The sequence below is a fragment of the Pithys albifrons genome, chromosome 6, assembly GCF_047495875.1.
Source record: "Pithys albifrons albifrons isolate INPA30051 chromosome 6, PitAlb_v1, whole genome shotgun sequence".
Taxonomy (NCBI): Eukaryota; Metazoa; Chordata; class Aves; order Passeriformes; family Thamnophilidae; genus Pithys; species Pithys albifrons.
The window spans coordinates 10,510,794-10,529,955 of NC_092463.1; the positions used below are offsets into that span (position 1 = coordinate 10,510,794).

At 41.9% G+C, this 19,162-nt stretch overlaps 2 protein-coding genes across 2 annotated transcripts; one reads left to right on the forward strand and one right to left on the reverse strand.

The window, feature by feature from the left end:
• Positions 1–4,603: 4,603 nt before the first annotated feature.
• COA8 (cytochrome c oxidase assembly factor 8) lies at positions 4,604–13,317 on the reverse strand. Its single transcript, XM_071557439.1, has 5 exons — positions 13,176–13,317; positions 12,044–12,241; positions 10,525–10,588; positions 8,746–8,836; positions 4,604–6,198 (listed from the first exon to the last, which is right to left on the reverse strand). The coding sequence occupies exons 1-5, from the start codon at positions 13,299–13,301 to the stop codon at positions 6,093–6,095; spliced, it is 585 nt and encodes a 194-aa protein (XP_071413540.1). The 5' UTR covers positions 13,302–13,317; the 3' UTR covers positions 4,604–6,092.
• A 40-nt stretch (positions 13,318–13,357) lies between these two features.
• Positions 13,358–18,611, forward strand: BAG5 (BAG cochaperone 5). The gene is made up of 2 exons (XM_071557438.1): positions 13,358–13,604; positions 13,968–18,611. The coding sequence occupies exon 2, from the start codon at positions 13,997–13,999 to the stop codon at positions 15,347–15,349; it is 1,353 nt and encodes a 450-aa protein (XP_071413539.1). The 5' UTR covers positions 13,358–13,604; positions 13,968–13,996; the 3' UTR covers positions 15,350–18,611.
• Positions 18,612–19,162: the final 551 nt, after the last annotated feature.

The window sequence follows — 19,162 nt, forward strand, 5'->3', positions numbered from 1 at the left end:
GATGTAAATTAAGTTCTTGTTTGGCTAAATCTGATTACCCTGGAGGGTACCAATCTTGCTTAGTGACAGTAGAAGGTAAAAATTGCCAACAGGACAGTCTGCTTAAAATGGGGCCAGGAAGGGTCAGCTTCTAAATAACAAATCTGAGTTTTGAACTAGATTTTAAAATTATCCCTAGGAATGTTGAGTTAAACATAGAAGCTCTGTCTTCTCAGTAGCTGCTACCATTACTTTTAAAACTCACAACAAAATTGAAAAAGGCATTTAATTTTTTTTAAGATATACAGTTGGTTATTAATCATATATAAAGGTGTTACAGTCAATTCAACCCAACCTTTAGTCAGTTTGCTGCTCATTCTCCATTTGACACTTCTTCTTACTCCTTTAATTTCTATCAAAATTAATGCCCCAGTAGAGAAATTCAGTGAATAGCAAACCCCCACACAGATTATAAGAACATAACCACCCGAAGTCAATACAAATTAACTTATGTGAATATTACCAAAATACTGTTTCTTTATTATGCACTTATTGAATGCATGAGAGAGATTAAAAAGGCACATGCTGACACTACTAAATATGCAATACTGCTGTTCCTTCTGACAGGATTAGCTAAATACCTAAATGATAAGAACACTCCCCTAAATTTTTCCTATACTCAGAAAATGTGCACAGAGAAGCCACACTTTGATATATTTCACTAGCTTCAGTTTCTGTAGCTGGCCTTCATATATATATATATATATATATATATATATATATATATACATATATATAATTATTTTTAGTAGTCTTTGGCAGCTCCTTAGTTTTCCTTTGATGTATAAAGGTTTTATGACCAATAATATCTGAAAGAAGCTGGCATTATTACAATTGCTCTGAGTCAAGAAAAAAAACAAACGAAAAGTAATGCAACACTGGTGAAAAGGATACGGCTTTTGTCTGTTCAGAAAATGTAATTATCTCAGTAAATGTATGTGGGTTTTGGTAATGAGACTCAAAATTTCAGATGGATTATTTTTAATAACATCTTTTCACAGTGGCTTTATTAGATATTCCAAATCAGAGCTCAGCACTTACCTAACAGATAAATACCTCACTCCTTCAATAGGTTTTAGATTATGGGACTCAGCACTCCACAGAATTCTAATGAATTTGAAGGGGGAAATGGATAGAACCAGGCCTGCTAGAGATAAGCCTGGAGGCAACATGCTGGTGTTTGAGGTGCAGTGTGCTGCAGAGGTCCTTTGGTCTGTTGTCTTGGTGGAGATAGGGAGATTTAGGTGATACATGTGGCTGCAAAACCACTATAGAAGTGCTTGAGAATGGCCCTGTAGGAATTAAAGCTTCTCCCTCAAAAAGGTAGTGGGATCAATATCCCAGCTGAAGTGCATCTACACCAGTGCACACAACGTGGGCAACAAACAGGAGGAGCTGGAAGCCATTGGGCATCAGGAAAACTGTGATATAGTTGCCATCACTATGGAATGACTTGCACACTCACAGTGCTGCCCTGGGTGGCCCTAAACTCTCCAGAAGGGACAGGCAAGGAAGGAGAGTCCCAGATGTTAGGGAGTTTTAACTGTCTAGAGCTTGACGATGGTGACAACAGGGTTGAGTGTTCAAGGGTAAGAACCACGAAGAAGGCCAATAAGGCAGATATCCTGGTGGGAATCTGTTATAGACTATGCAACCAGGATGAATAGACAGATGAAATATTTTATAAGCAGTTGGGGATAGTTCACAATTGTTAGACCCTGTTCTTGTCCACGACTTCACCTTACCACATGTCTGGGAATACAAGACAGCATAAACGGTCTAAAGGATTCCTGGAGTTTGTGGAAGAGAACGTCTGACACAGTGAGAGAGACAACTAGGGAGGGTGCCCCATTGGATCTGTTGTTTGTGAACAGAGAAGGACTGGTGCGTGATGGGATGGTTTGAGCAGTCTTGGGCACAGTGATCACAAAATGACAGACTTTTTGATTCTAAGAGAAGTAGGGAAGGGCATCAGTAGATCTGCCAGTTTGGACATTTGGAGGGCAGACTTCGGCCTGTTTTAGATAAGAGTTCCTTGAGAGGCAGTCCTGAAGGGCAAAGCAGTTCAGGAAGGCAGGACTGTCTGCAGGAAGGAAGGAACTCTTAAAGGTGTAGGAATAGGCCATCCACATGTGTTGAAAGGCAAACCAGATGACAAAAAGACTGGCCTGGCTGAACTGAGAGATGTAGCAAGAACACAGGGAGAAAAGGAGAGGTCATGACATTTAGAAGTAGGGGTAGGCAACTAAGGAGGACTACAAGCATGACATGAGGTTACATAGGGAGAAAATTAGAAGGAACAAAGCCCAACTAGAACTTAATCTGGCTACTACTGTAAAATATAGTAAAAATGTTTCTCTAAATACATTAGCATGAAAGGAGGGCTTAGAACCTTGATCCCTTATTGGATGGGAGGGAAACAGTGACAAAGGCTGAGGTACTTTATGCCTTTTTTTCCTCAGTCTTCAATAGCAAGATCAGTTGTTCTCCAGGTACCCAGCCCTCTGAGCTGGAAGACAAGGACAGGGAGCAGAATGAAGCCCCCATAATCCAAGGAGGAATGACCAGTGACCTTCTACACCACTTAGACATGCACTGGTCTATGGAGCCAGATGGGCTCCACCCAAGGGGACTGAGGGAGCTGGTGGAAGTGCTTACCAAGCCACTTTCCATCATTTACCATCAGTCCTGGCTAACCAGGGAGGTCACAATTGTTTGGAGGTTGTCCAGCATGATCACCATCTACAAGAAGGGCCGTGAAGGATCCTGTCAACCTGACCTTGGTGCTGGGGAAGGTCAGGGAGCAAATCATCTTGAATGCCATCAAATGGCATTACAGGACAACCAGGGGATCAGACCCAGCCAATGCTGGTTTGTGAAAGGCAGGTCCTGCTTGACTGATCTGAACTTCTGTGACAAGACGACCTGCTCAAAGGATGAGGGAAGGGCTGTGAATGTGTCTACCTAGACTTCAGTAAAATATTTGAGCGTGTTTCCCACAGCATTCTCCTGGAGAAACTGGCTGCTCATGGCTTGGTTGAGTGTGCTCTTTGCTGGGTCATAAACTGGTTGGATGGCTGGGCCCAGAGAGTGGTGGTGAATGGTGCTGCATCCAGTTGGCATCTGGTCACTACTGGTGTTCCCCAGGGCTCAGTATTTGGGCCAGGCCCATTTAATACCTTTATGAATGATCAGGATGAGGGGATTGAGGGCACCCTCAGTCACTCTGCAGATGACACCCAGTTGGATAAGAGTGTCAGTCTGCAGGATAGTAGGAAGGCTCTGCACAGGGATCTGGACAGGCTGGACTGATTAGCCGAGGCCAGCTGTATGAAGTTCAACAAAGTGAAGTGCCAGGTCCTGCACTTGGGTCACAACAATCACACAATGTTGCAGGCTGGGGGAAGACTGGCTGGAAACCTGCCCAGCAGAAAAGGACCTGGGGGTGCTTGGTTGACAGTGGCTGAACAGGAGCCAGCAGCGTGCCCAGGTGGCAAAGGCTGCCAACGGCATTCTGGCTTGGATCAGCAATAGTGTGGCCAGCAGGACCAGGGCAGTGATTGTCCCCCTGTACTTTGCACTAGGGAGGCCACACCTCAAGTTCTGCGTTCAGTTTTGGGCCCCTCACAAGGATATTGAGATGCTGGAGCGAGTCCAGAGAAGGGCAAGGAAGCTGGTGAAGGATCTGGAACACAAGTCTTATGAGCAGCAGCTGACGGAACTGGGGTTGTTTAGCCTGGAGAAAAGGAAGTTCAGGGGTGACCTTATTGCTCTCTACAACTACTTGAAAGGAGGTTGTAAAGAGGTGAGAGTTGTCTCTTCTCCCAAGTAACAAGTGATAGAACACGAGGAAACATCTTCAAGTTGTGCCAGGGGAAGTTTAGATCAGGTATTAGAAAAATTTCATCGCCAACAGATTTGTCATGCAGTGGAACAGGCTGCTCAGGGAAGTGGTTGAGTCACTGTCTCTGGAGATATTTAAGACAAAGAAACTCAAAGCAGAATCCTAGCATGATCCATTCTGTGCTGATATTTTTAGGTGACCAACACTGAAATTAGATGTTCAGAAAACAGTTTTAACTGTGAATTTACTGAAGTGCAGTCCGAACCTTCCATCTGAATTCCCACAGCTCCCCCATGCCAAACAACACATATCTGCATGATGAGGCAAATTAATTCAACTGACATCCTACAGAGTTTTCCTTGGATTAGTTCTAGCAGTGAATCAATTTCCTGATCTGGTTCAGCAGGCAGACACAAAAATGTCTGTGTTAATGGAAGTGAGCAGCTCAGAAGATGAAAATGCTCTTGATTGAACTCTGCTCACTTAAAGCAAATGTGAAACTACCTTAGGGATCTTATACACAGGCTGTCAGAACACATGGACATTAACCACCAGCCCACTGGGGTTCTGGTCCCTGCCTTTCTGGGATATTTTCTTATGTTATCCTTTTTTACATTGGAACTATTTATTCAAGTGTGCATTCACAGTGTGGTCAAAGCTTGTATGCTGTAAGGTATGATTTGCTGTAAAGCCTTGAAGAATTACATTACATAGCCACAGTAGTCTATTAAAAAAAATTTATTTTCCTAAAGATGGCATCTTGTAAATTTTTAATAAATATATATCTTTTAAAGCACTAATGCAGTGTAAAATGCACATATTTTTTCTAGAAGTGTTGGCTATTATCTCAGCAAACATCATTAATGGCTGTTTTAATTTACTAATAACATAACACTTAAAAAACTCAGTGACCATTTTAGCCCAAATAATATCATTATTGTATGAAACAGTGTGATCCACTACTGTATCGTTAATATTTATTTCACCCTGCAAAGGAATTATTACAGTTGATACAGACAAAGCTCTTTTTGCTTCATCTGAAAGTCTGTGAATAAATCACATCATGTTTAGATATGAAAAACAGGTCAATGGATACTGAGATGATGTTTCCAAAAGCAGAATCTTCCCTACAGCACAGCTTTAGGAAAACACACTTCATCTGACAGCATACATTCTTTTTAACAAAATCCTCTTAGTAGATACTGAATAAAAAAATCATTTAACTGTATAAAAAGGCAGAGAAAACATTCTGAGGAATGAAACTTCTTTTAAATTACAAATACATGGCATAACATTTTAAGACTTAACTTGAATTGACCTTTTCCAATTGATGTTTCATACTTGGAGGCCAGAAAAATCACCCTCAGGCAAGTAGTTTTGAGTGCCCCAGAGAAACTGTAGGGAACAGCATGGGTTTTTTGAAAGAAATGAACCAGTGGCACACTTGTAGTAATGCTCATTTTACAGCTAATTATCACCTTTCTTTTCTACCAAGACTAAGCAGCTGGCAACGCATCTGTTTTATTGCTCAGCAACTAAAACCTTTACCAATCACAGGTTAGAGGAACTCTTATCCAAGGAGGACACATTTCTTTTAATAAAAAAATGTTTTTATGAAGATCCTATTGCATTAGTTATTTCCATTAAATCTGATCTTAAATCCTTATTAAAAATAGGAAATAATCACACTGAAGAGAGCATTATTCAAAATTGATTGTATACAGACAGTCACAAATCATACTTGTTCCTTCATCCATTGTGTATTACATCTGGATTGCTACTGCCCCAGACAGGCAACTGCAGAAAAATGAGGCATTTTTGTCTTTACATACTAATTAATATGGTTGGTGGAGACATCATTCTGTGACCAGAGTTCAGGCACAGCAGACTGAATCACATGTTATTTAGCAGCCATGGTTCTGTGGTAAAAACATGACAGTCATTACCCATTCACATTGATGCAAATGAAGAACAGCTGTTAATAGTTTTCTCAGTTTTATTTTGGTGGAGAAATATTTTATATATTCTTGGAATAAAAGGTAAAGGAAATCTACATAGTGATTATAAATTAAGACCAATGTTGACCTTTATTTACATAGTTTAACAAACAGATTCAAGCAATTATTACACCAATCAGAATCCAAACACCACTATAAACAACAAGTTTGTACCAGGCCTAGCTAGTGCTGCATTCTTCATGGAGCTGTGATTAATGTTCTACATTTTTCTTTTTCCAACGAAGCCACCTCAGAGCTCTCGCCAGTGCTACTTGTCCCATGAGGAATGTGATCGTAAAATTTTGTTTATACCAATCTCTAGGATTCCAAAGCCAAGAAAATCATCAGCACGAAGAACAAGAACAGGAAAAAGTAACAATTACATTAAAATATCCTTTGGCATTGACAAATGACAATTCAGTGATGGACCTGCACGTGCTGTTCTTTGTGAGAACACTTTTCCTGCCTAGTATAAGTTAAATAACCTATGAAAAAGTCTATGTGTACATCCACATCCATGAATGGATTACAGGGTTACAACTGTATTTGAAATCAGGTAAGATAAATTAGTTAAAACCGTCTCTCATGTTTCAAAAGTAAAGCTGATCACCAAACTATCCAGAATAACTTCCTGCCAGTGCTGTGCTATCTGTTTGTGAGTGGATGATGGTGCAAGTGTTGAAAAGGGCATAGCTGGTCACCTCTGAGGGCAGGGAAAAATAAAAGAAAATCAACTTCAAAGACTAATTGTATAACCCAATACAGGAAATATTATGTTTCTACTATAGTATCTTTTAAGGTGATGCCTTTAATACTGCCAAAGTTAGTCTTTATACCTTTAAATAATTTAATTTTTATGAAGCATGCATGGCTTCTGGAACAACTCAAGTTATACACAGAATAGTCTTTATCAGCCCTTTTTAACCCCTAAGAACTTGCTTCAAATTATATCCCTATTACAAACTAAAGTAATACCAAGTTTCTTTCCAGTTTCTAACAATGTCGCCATTTCACAAAATGCTGCACAAGCAACAGTAGAATATAGAGAATCTTAGAACTAGCAAGGGATATTAAACAGCAGGATTTAGGTCTTCTGTTGAGATTGTTGTGGCAAACCTTGCATGTACAGATCTAACATAAGCCCAAGACATTAACCTCTCAGTAAGGATAGTAGGCAAATTCACCCTGACAAGCAGCACTGAGCTACCCCTTCAGATGTCATGTTAAATCAAAATATCATGCTAACATTGCAACTGTTTCTTTTCCCCTTTCATGTTTAATTTCCTATATCATTCTTGAATTTTTTTCCTAAACTAGACTGTATTTCCAGTCTAAGTACCCCGAACTAAATATTCAAGGCATCTATGTACAGTCATTGCTTCAATTTTATCTAAATTTTAGAAGCTGCAACACTTCAGCTGCCACAGTTTTCAGGCCAGCTGGCAATACTGCAAAAGAACATACAGCTAAATGCATAAACAGATTTTTGTAACATGACCCCTCAAAATCAGAGTGCCAGTAAAAAGCTCTGCTGCTTTCAGGGCTGAGCAGTTCCACTTTGACACCACAATGATGCAGCTGCCACCACCTGACTTTACACAGCAGCAACAAGGAAGGTCTGTTTAAGCACAAAGCCTGAATTCTCTCACCATGAAGATGGGACACTATCCCAAGGTCACTACAACAATGGCAACCAGTTCTAACATAAACTACTTGCATTCTCTTTTATCAGTTATAGGCAATTTTAACAACAGTCCTCCCACTAAACAATTTCTAACTTTCCATCTTTTTACGCTGTCACTTCAGTTTACAGTGAGGTTACCCCCTGTCCCTCATGGGCAAGACAAGATGTGCATAGTTGTTTTAAACATTTGTTACAGTTAAATTGTTCTTACAGGATAGTATTTCATGGTTTATGCATGATACATATGAAGAACCTTAAACCACAATTTGTTAGAGATCAGTTACAGTGGTGGCAGAACTCTCACTGGCATCACACCATTAGAAATCCAGTAACACTCGATACTTTTGAGCCCCATAACCTTTCCATCCAATACAGAGAGGAAACTGAAGGTGTGGTTTCATACTCAGTGGGCAGTACTACTGTAACTGGATTAAGTGCTGTCCTCCTTCAGCTTCCCATTCCTTCCTCATTTCTAGCCCTTTGTCAAGTGTGCACAGCTCCTTGCAGGGTTATGTGTGTCTGCAAGTAATTTTTCAGTCCTTTCAGACCCCAATCCAGTTAATCGAGTTGTTGTATGAACATAACACTGAAACAATGCAGTAGATGTTGTGAAGAGGTGGATGTGGGTTTACCAAGTTGTAGCTGAGGTTCTACACAGTGTAAGTTCAGGCAACCCATTCACTAATGCCTCACCATACCAAAACTCAAGGCTATTCGCTTTCATTTTTACTATATGCTTACAAAATAATAGAACAAAGAATATTAAATATTACTTTCATCAAACCATTTTCCATTGAGATAAATCACATTTATTAGTCCTCAATTAACAGTCAACTATAATCTGTTCTACAGGCATTTCGACCCCTTTATTTGCATATTTATCAGTTTCAATTAGCAGCATGGAAAGACCCATGCCCTAAGATAAAAAAGTGAGTGCTTGATCTGGTCTCTTTAAATCTCAGACATGAGCTTCATCTCTCCACTAAACAAACAATAAGCAGCAGCAGAACTCAAATGATAATGCAGATTTGTCAATGCTCATAGCATTAAAAAATCTAAAATTATTGTTTTAGGTGCTGTTTTACCAATTATGGGAAAAAATATTCAAATTTTAAAGTTGACTTTATGCCTTTCACTTAGACTGTAATGTGTAATAGTAAATATAAACACCTTCTACATACCTGTTATACTGCATATGTTTTCTAAAATTTTTACTTAGAAAGTCCTTGTAAAAGTCAGCCATTTCTTCTGCATTCAGTGTTGCTTTTTGACCTGAAAATAAGTTTTGGCATAAAAAGTCAAGGCAATCCTTTGGGTTAAAACCCTGGGTTCAGATGCAGGAGAGCGAGGTCTGAATCCTTGCTCCTACAAACTTCCTGTGTAACCCTGAACAAGTTAATATTCTTTATCTTCCAGCTTTTTAAAACTTATTTAGGGAGCATGGCAGATTAAAGCTGGCATAGTTCTTAAACCCCTATTACTTGTGGAAGTGATTAAGTTTATGAGCCTTTAGATTATTTAGGGAACTAGTGAACCCCTATAAAAATTCCCCAGATCTAGGAGTATCTATTCTTTGAATAAAACTAATTTCTCACAGGTCTGAAGTCTAAACAGCAGCACCAGTAAGAGCACTTAGTTATTTAAATTTCACCCCCCAAAGCAAATATTGAAAGAACACCGTCCACGACTGACATGGTATTTTGAGATGTACATTTTTTTCTGTTACTGTTGATAAATTTCAGGTAACTTCTACCAAAAAGTGTATGCTGTGAGATGTCAGATTTATAGACAATCTGGTAGGCAACTATTTTGTGACAAAGCAAATACAAAAGATTATTTTGAATATCTCACTCATAAGCAGAATATAAAAGGAACAGGAAAACCTGTGGCTACAGCACCGATGTGAAATCCTGAGAACCAGCAAATACTCTCAACTCCATCAGACAATTCCCATACAAACCTTCTGGCAGAAAATGTCCCTACAACGAGGATCAAATTTAAATGTCCCAGGGAGCACGGATAGGATGAGGGAGATGGACTTGTGATATTCAACTTATTGTTTCAAAATGCATTTGAAGGCTCCTGAGACTGAGCACAGGAACATAAATTATTGATTGATTCCATTTGTCATACCGGTTTCAGCAGAACTGATTCATTATGTAGAAGAGTAAGTTTTGTCCCAACTGTTCATGTATGTGCTTATTCCTTTTATTTTATATACACTCACAGCTAAAATTATTACTCAACCACACACTGATTACCAGGATAGAAACAGAAAAAAAATGGTCTGTGATATACAGAGTATTGGAGCAGATGCTTTACTAAACTCAAGTAGATCATTATTCTGTGAACAAAATGTTCAACCTCATATTACAATGGCCACTTTACTGCTATTATGAAGGCATTCTGTTTTCAGTTTCACATAGTGAATCAGAGAGGCAACTATTTTGCAGCAGTTGTGCTCAGGCAAAGACAGGCAGACAGCAGCTGCCATCACCCCAGAGTTGTCTTACTCTCCCTCAAGGAAAAATACTGTATTCATTGTATTCACTGTGGACCTGAAGGCAAAGACTGACTTTATTCACCCAACCATAACATGCACTTGAGGGAAATGCTCTATGTTTGCCTCAGCCAGCTCACTGGGTTAGGAGGTGTGAAAGTAAAAAGCCCCTTCCTCCTTAGGCTACAAAATTATTGTATCCCTGGGCCAGGATTTCAGCACATCGCCTCTGGCTGCAGGGAAGGAATTAGGGAAAGAATAGTGCAACAGATGATCTGACCCCCACAGGCACTTCTCTGAAGAGCTCCTTCCTTCTTTTTTCATCATGCTCCTGAAAATAATCCTAAATCCTACCTCTAAGATTTACTTGTGACAGAACACAAAGAACATAAACCAACAAAATTCCAAGTTAACCAGAATTCAGAATGCATCCTAAACTATAAACAAAGATCCCACTAACCTGTTTCATCTCTCATTTCCAGACCCTTGGCTTTCAGTCTTGAATAAATAAATTCTTCTTTTTCCTAAAACATGTTTTTCCACATTAGAATCTGATGTAGTCAGTCCTTGAAGTTAACCACTGTTTTTAATTACATGGCAATGTGGTGTTCAACACCCTCTGAAATAACAAGCAACACTCACTATACATGGAACTGTCAACTGAATGTTTTCCTGAATCAGTGAGTCAACTTCATCATTTAGATTCTGCTCCCTGCATGCATCAATGACTTCATGGAAACATTCTACTTACACTTATAAAACTTATTTGTGGAATAAATCTACAGCTGAGCTTGAGTATTGTTTGACAGGATCCAAACTTCCAGTTTTTAAGACAAACTATGGTGATGTGCTGTACTGTGTAACTGGGATTTCGAGCATAGTGAAAAACATGCAGCCTAAAAAAGTAATTACATAACAGTTGTGTCTAGGTATTTCAAACTTAAAATGCAGTTATGTGAAATTTAAAAAGTAAAAAAAGGCTTCATTTTTTTCTGGGATCCTTGCAAGTTTTGGAAGGATATGATGTACAAAGTTCATCACAAATGATGGTGAATTACTGAACTGTTACTGTTCTTCCAAAAAAACCCAAAAAATTGCACCATTGGTTAGGAAGATTCTGAAACCAGGAAAGAAGACAGATCATGGCTGAAAAGTCGTCACTTGAACATTGCTGAGGGGAAATGGTGCACGTCCCTCTTCTACCCTTGGTAATTACACCAAATTTCTCTCATTTATGACAGAGAAAGACAAGCTATGATATTGTTTTCAAGAGCTACTCTAGTCACAGACAGGTCTTTTACGTAGGGTGGCTACAACTTCATACTTTCAAGGCAAGACAAAAAAGGCAAATATTCTGTAACACTGAACAGCAATAAAACATGTGGGATTTTTGTTTTGCATATAATTTTAAAGAAATTAACGACAAAAAAGGTGATTTCTGCAAATACACTGTGTATTAGAAGAAACTGTATCAACTCCCAGCCACTGAGGACGGGCAGAACTGCACCCTACCTCAGAGAGCCCAAACCTCCTGATTTCAGGTGGCTGGCAGTGCTGGGTGGCAGCAGAAGTGGTGTGTGGCTCACCTGGCTCAGACAGCCCAAATCCCCCAATTCGGGTGGCTGGCAGTGCTGGGCGGCAGCAGGTGTGCCATGGGGGTCACCTGGCTCAGAGAGCCCAAACCCCCCTGACTTTGGGTGGCTGGTGGTGCCAGGTGGCAGCGGGAGTGGTGTTGGGCTCACCTGGCTCAGAGAGCCCAAACCCCCTGATTTTGGGTGGCTGGCGGTGCCAGGTGGCAGCAGGAGTGGTGTTGGGCTCACCAGGCTCAGAGAGCCCAAACGCCCCAGTTTCGGGTATCTGACAAGTGCTGGGCAGCAGCGGGTGTGCCATGAGGCTCACCTGGCTCAGAGAGCCCAAACTCCCCCGATTTTTGGTGGCTGGCAGGTGCTGGGTGGCAGTGGGCGTGCCGTGGGGCTCACCTGGCGGAAGGCACAGTTGTGCCGTGCCCAGAAGCGCTGGTTGCAGGCCTGGGCCTCCTGCCGTGCCTCCCGCAGCCGCCGCTCCAGGGGCGACTCCTCAGGGGGCACGTGGAAGATGACGGGGCGCAGGTTGGAGTGCTTGTCTGGGGGCCCGATCCAGTCGCTGTGGGAATGCGCGGGGGGTGTGAATCCCAGGCCCTGGAAAATATGAACAGAACTCGTTATGAACACTTTGGAGTTTTTGAAGAACATCCTGCTTTGAAACAAATCCTAAAACTCCACACAACCGTAACGAAAATTATGCACATTCATTTACCATAACCAAAACCAATGAGATACATTTATAATTTACTTTAAAACACACTACAGAGAAGATACCTTTGACTCTTCACAGACATGAATCACAGGGTGGGGTTTTTTTTAAAAAGCAACTTATTTTGTTTGTTTTCATTTTTCTGTCACTAACAGTCCACTTCCTTAAAATGCGTGATGGCAAGAACTATCAAGTATTCAAGCTTTTTACAGCACTGATCTCTGCTCTCCAGTGATCAGTGCCAGGACCCGAGGGAATGGTACGAAGCTGTGCCAGGGGAGGTTTAAACTGGGTATTAGGAAAATGTTCTTCACCCAGAGGGTGGCTGGGCACTGGAACAGGCACTGTAGGGAAGTGGCCATGGCCCCAGGCCTGACAGAGCTCAAGGAGCTTCTGAACAACCCTCAGGCACATGGTGGGATTCCTGGAGCTGCCCTGTGTGGGGCCAGAAGCTGGACTTGGGTGACCTTTATGGGTCCCTGACAACTACAATTCTATGCTTCCCTCACCCCCGCGTTTTTCCTGCATCCATGTGAGCACACACACATGCACACATCCGTGTCAGCACACACGCACACATCCGTGTGGGCACACACGTGCACACATCCATGTGCCGATGCGCCGGCCGGGTTCGGGGAGCCCTGGCGTCACCCCAGATCCCGTCACTAACCGCCGGGTGACAACAAACCCCGAGGGCCTGCGCAAACACACCACCAGCTGGAGGCCGTGGGTTTTCCCCGGGTCGCCCCCGCCCAGGGCTCTGCGGGGGCAGCGGCCCCCGAGGCCTCCCCCGGTTTTCCCTTCCCCGCCCGGGTTTACCGCGTTGTCCGGCCGCTCCCCGCGCTCAGCCGCACGGCCGCCGGCGGCGCAGGACGAGGAGGAGGAGCAGGTGAGGAAGGCGATGCGGAAGCGGCCGTGCTCCCGCAGGACCCGCAGCGCCGCCATGTCCCGGCGCTTTACGGCGCTGCCGCGCGGTCGCTGCGGGACCGCCCCGTCCTCTCCCCGCCCCTGGCGGCGCGGCCGGGCCGGGCGGGGCTCGGGCGGTCGCGGCTCGGCCCGTGGCGCAGCCGAGCTGCGGGTCCTGGGCCGGGCGGCCGGCGGGAAGTGAGGCGGGGAGGGCAGGGGGCCGCGGAACAGCCTCCCGCGGGTGCCGCCGCCGCGCCCCCGTTGTCATTGCCTCGCGTCGGGCCCGCCGGGGCAGCGGGAGGGGCGGCCGTGCAGGGGCCGCGGGCTCTGCGGGGCAGCGAGGTGAGTGCGGGCGGGCAGCGCTGCCCCGGGGCCGTCGGGCTGAGCCGCTGCTCTCCCCTTCCCCTCGGGTTCTCCCCGGGGCTGCGGTGTTTGCTCTGCGGTGGCTTCGGCTGCGAGCAGGTGGGGAAGGGAGGGCTGGAGGCTGCGGGTGAACGCCGAGAGCTGGGCGTGTGGCAACTGAAGCATCACCCCTGCCCCACCGGCAGGGAGAGAGGTGTCAAAAACTAGAGAAAGCGCTGGGAAATATCAGCCGAGCGGTTTATTGCCAGCGATATTTAAAACAGCTTTAAAGCTGAAGTGTTTCAGGATGTGTAAGTAGCAAGTATAGCACTTAAGCAAGTCTTGTTCTCATTTTCCTTGTAGTTCACCTGAAACTGGACGAGAGAAGAGGAATGGATATGGGTAACCAACACCCATCCATAAAACGGTTGCATGAAATACAGAAAGAAGTCAAAGAGATTGAACAGCAAGTGGCTGTCTTCAGTGGTCTGTCTAGTGACCGAGATTACAAGAAATTGGAAAGGAGCCTTACTAAGCAGCTTTTTGAAATAGATTCTGTGGACACGGAAGGAAAGGGGGATATTCAGCAAGCCAGAAAGCGAGCTGCCCAGGAAACAGAGAGGCTGCTGAAGGAGCTGGAACAAAATGCAAACCATCCATGCAGACTGGAAATAGAGTCGATATTCAAGGAGGCCCAGTCACTTGTGGAACGTGAGATCACACCTTTTTACAAAGGAGGAAACTGTATTAGTGATGAATTTGAAGAAGGAATTCAGGACATTGTGTTGAGGCTGACCCAGGTGAAAACTGGAGGGAAAGTTTCTCTACGCAAAGCACGATACCGCACTCTGACAAAGGTATGTGCAGTTCAGGAGATCATAGAAAATGGTGTGAAGCAACAGCTGTCCCTGCCACTCTCTAATGATGCACATCCTTCTGTCGCCAAAATTAACTCTGTAATGTGTGATGTGAACAAAGCAAGAGGAACTCTGATTGCGCTTCTGATGGGGGTGAGTAGGAATGACACCTGCAGGCATCTGTCCTGTGTGCTCACAGGCCTCATCGCTGATCTGGACGCTTTGGATGTCTGTGGTCGCACAGAAATAAGAAATTACAGAAAGGAAGTAGTAGAAGAGATCAATAAATTGCAGAAATACCTGGACTTGGAAGAAGAAGCAAATTCTACTCATGCTTATGATCTGGCACAAAATCAGTCCATTCTAAAAATAGAAGAGATCCGCAAGAAAATGAAGGAAGTTAATTCTTTGCTTTTAAAAACAGAGAATGCTTCTGATTTGTATCTGGGATCTAAAGCAGAATTGCAGGGATTGATTGCCCACCTAGATGAGGTGAGTCCAGGAAAAAATCCCTGTATTAGAGAGGCCAGGAGAAGAGCAGTAATTGAAGTTCAAACTCTTATAACATATATTGATTTGAAGGAAGCACTGGAAAAAAGGCAAATGTATCCAGAGCAAACTGCTGCTGAACATCAGTCTCATAAAGCAGTTTGGACTGTTCTTGGAAACTTGTCTCAAATTCAGCAAGAAGTGATTTCATTTGATGGTAACAGAACGGATAAAAATTACATGAGACTGGAAGAACTTCTCACGAAACAACTTCTAGCCCTGGATGCTGTTGATCCTCAGGGTGACGAGCGGTGTAAGGCTGCCAGGAAACAGGCAGTAAAGCTTGCACAGAATATTCTTTACTACCTGGACATGAAAACAGATGAATGGGAATACTGAAGCAGCCATGGCCTGACACAGAAGACCATTTTTTCCTTTGGCACTTTATGCAGATCATTGGCAGCACAAAATAAAGTGGTGTGTTCTGTGCTTGCTGAAATCACGGAGATTGCATAAGCAGTTGACTGGGCTATATGTCTGCTATCCCACGCAGTCACCCACTTGCCATGGCAACTGTCAGTACACCATCAGCAATTCTGGTCACTGCTATAAGCAAAGTGGGATTCTCTGAAGGAATAGTTTAATACTTGAACAAATGGCTGCTTTTTTCTTGTTTTTTTTTTCTTTTTTTGTTTCAGTAGCCTTGTGCAATATTCAGTGAATGCAGATTCCTCAAAGACACAGAAAATTCCTTATGATATAATACTGGCAGCACTGTTTAAAGAGACTGGACATGAAAATTAGTATTCAAGCATGAGGCTCCATCCAGCAACTTCACAGCAGTCTGGATATACTCTTAAAGTGCTGTTACAACAGAAAAGGGCAAAAAGCCTGCTGGCTTATGGATTGTACTTGATTTATTCCATCCATCATACCGTCTAGATTTCTCAGTTAATGGAGCTATAGTGCCAGCTGCAAATGAGCATTTACATAGGCAAAGACAATTATGTCAATTTTTTATAATACCTGAGCCCTTTGATTTGCAAAAACAGGTCTTTTATTGCTGGAAACTCCAAGTCATTGCTTTAAGGTACTGAGACTTGGAGAGGAAAATCTGTGCATTTATACCAAACAGATAAAGGGGATTTCAAGGATTTCAAACTGCCATGCATAAACCCCTGAGAACTGCACTGAATTTTACTTAGTGGCTGCTTAGGTGTCTTTTAAAACTCTGCTGTTCCATCTTGTTTTCACATTTGGGGAAAACAGAAACGATCCACTTTGAAGTGAAACAAGCATTTTGGAATTATTTTTGTAAAATTAGGTAGCTAGCTATGGAGATGTCCCTAATGATGTAAATGTGTGATATATGGTCAGGTGTGGCTTCAGGAATGTCTCAGAAAAGACTCGTGGCAAATGTCTCTCCTTGCAACTCATCACTTAATTGTTTTAGTAGCCTCATAAATAAGCTTGCTTGTACTGTTGTATGCACATGCCTTTTTGTTTGTGGCTGCTAGTGCCAATGACATTTCTACTATAGCATGGGTTTTGGCATTTTTTGAGAGCATGGCATTAAAATGGATTAATTATAGAAATATATTCAGTTATGGATAATTTGCACTCAGCTCTGTCATGACGAACTAAGGATTTATTGTTCTATAGCTGATGATTTGCACCACTTTAAGGAGTAAAAACCATTTCAGATGTTAAAATAATATTTTTAAGATCTATTTTTGACTGATTAGAAAAGACAGTACTGTCTGTGAGAGACAAGTGCCTTTATGACACTGCTAACTTGCACCGTCATATGTAGATACAGGAACTGTTTACTGGCAGCTTGGTACTTTGTAATCTTTGCAAACTGGATTTTTCACATATATATCTAATTCTACTATAATATATGTCAAGTTCACGTAATACAATAGGTGACAGTTGCCCTGTAGAGTCCTGAAAATTAAGAATCAAATTTCAGAAATACGGATTCTGCTTAAAAACTAAGACACTGATGTGGAGGTGGGGGACTTTGGGCAGGTCTTCTGTGCCTCTTGCTACAGGAAGAATATGTTCTGTAACATACTCCAAGATGTTGATTGAAGACTGCATAACTTTAGAGTGTGAATAGATGTTTGTGATTGTACAGGTGTTTGCTTTGCACATCTACTTGCCAACACTGATCTAATTGAGTACAGTGCCTAAGGCACAATTTGGCAATGACAGAATGTTTGTTGAAGGAGTCTCTCTGCTCCTTCAGAGACACAACCCCATTAAATTATCTTTCCTTCATTAAAAAAAAAATTCCTCTAGTTAAAATTCCAATCTATATTTGAATATTATGTAGTTAACACAGAATATTAATGGTGTTAAACACCTGAATTATTTTACCTATTTCAAGCTTCTTACACATTTGAACTGCAACTTCAGATTTGCACTTACAGTTTTTAGGAAATACAAGAATTTGATAGCGTAATTATATTATTTTTCTTCACTATTACTGTTGGGTCTGCAATGATTACCTGTAGTTTGTTTTAGCAATTTCGTGTCTGTGTTCTCCTGAGGTTACGTGTCGTTTTATAAATGTTTGAGCCTCTTATGTAAAAATGAATATAGTTATCAGATCTGTTCTATTTTAAATTTGTCTTTTAGCTTTTCTGAATGCATTATTACGCCTGCATCTCTAAGAAGGCAGATATGTAAAGTTACTGTAATTTTGACTGACTAGAGTTAAGTAGCAAGATATTATGTGGATTAAGCTTTTTTTCCATTGTTCTATAATAAATTGACTATTTAAATTTTGTGGTAAAGTCCTCATCTGGAATGGGATTAATTCACAGTTTTTGCATGAATGAAAGTAATAAAATAAATGTGCTTAACCAAAAAAAAAAAAAAAAGAAAAAGAAGTGCACAGATTTCTCAAAAAATTGCTTCTATGCTGAAGAATGTAATTTCTCTGGTTTTTATATCCAAAGGTCAAGAGACACACAGCTTTTCTTTCTCATACAGCAGGCTGAAATAATCAGCAAAATGTAAATGGACCAAATGGCAAAAGCCTGCATTTTAGTACTATACTGAAATAGAATAACTTTTCTGTGTCCTGTGTTGCTTACCTTAGAGAAAAATAATCAATTGGATATTTGGAGGAGAGGTAATCCTGCATACTGATTCGTATTTGTTAATTGAGTTTATTTTTAAACTAGTTAGTTAGTTCAGTGTTTATTTTTGTTGTTTGCCACTCAGAGTGGTTTTTCTGTGATACCAGTTTGGAAGAGGTTTTCGTCAAGTACAATTTCTGCCTTTTCAATTTAACAGGAATAGGTGTACCTGCTCCTAATTGTGTGTATGTCTTCAGTTATTGCTGTGTAGGATATGGCATTTCTATATACAGATTCAAGATTAAATATTACAGTGTTACATTCTTGATTATTAATACAAATACATTACTACTTTTGCTAGGTATTCATTTGAATGTTATGCCCTGATGCCTTTCTCTTTATTTTTGAATGTGAGTTATCAGAATGTAAATGATTTTTGTCTTAGAGAAAGTGTTTTTATTGAACATATAGACATAAAGCTCTCTTCTTTCCCCCCTCCTCCTTTAAAAGTCTGCTTTTCCACTGCTGTAATTATGAAAATAAAGTTCTTTGTGTGGAAACCACTCTTACTTGCTAAATCTGGTGTCTTTTGGCTTTTTCTGTGTTCAAGCTTGTGTTATAATGGTCGCGTCAGTCGTTTCTTGCATTCTTTTTCATTGATAGCTTTGCATCCTCCTGGGTTCCAGCTGGATGATCACTGCAGAAATGCTGGTGGCTGTGTCAGGATCGTGCCACTTCCCTGCCGGAGGATGTTCCCTGAACAGATGAGCTGGCAGAACGGATGGCATGAGTCTCTTCATGCAAAGTCAGTGTGGATTCCAGAACCTGTAGCAGGAGTTCAGCTCATCTGGTTTTAAACTGTGCAGATGAGGCAGGTTCCCTGATTGTTCTGTTGGCTCGGTGTGTTTGTTCGGGATGCAGCGAGCCACGTTACTGGCTCACTGCTGACGGAAATCGGGAATTCTGTTTCTGCCCAGAAAGCTGCTGGCTTTGTGCAGTTTCTGCTGCTTGGCCAACTCCACTGAGCTGATTTAATCCAATAAAATGGCAGAAAACAAACAACCGAAATGGAGGAGGGGGCTTTAATGAGCCAAAATGGCTTTTAGTAAGGTATGTGGGCCAG

Coding starts and splice junctions, on each gene's coding strand:
- COA8 (XM_071557439.1), bottom strand. CDS start 13,301: ATGGCGGCGCTGCGGGTCCTGCGGGAGCACGGCCGCTTCCGCATCGCC. Junction 12,242..13,175: donor GGGAGCGGCCGGACAACGCG/GTAAACCCGGGC, acceptor CATATTTTCCAG/GGCCTGGGATTCACACCCCC. Junction 6,199..8,745: donor AAACATATGCAGTATAACAG/GTATGTAGAAGG, acceptor TTGGAATCCTAG/AGATTGGTATAAACAAAATT.
- BAG5 (XM_071557438.1), top strand. CDS start 13,997: ATGGATATGGGTAACCAACACCCATCCATAAAACGGTTGCATGAAATA.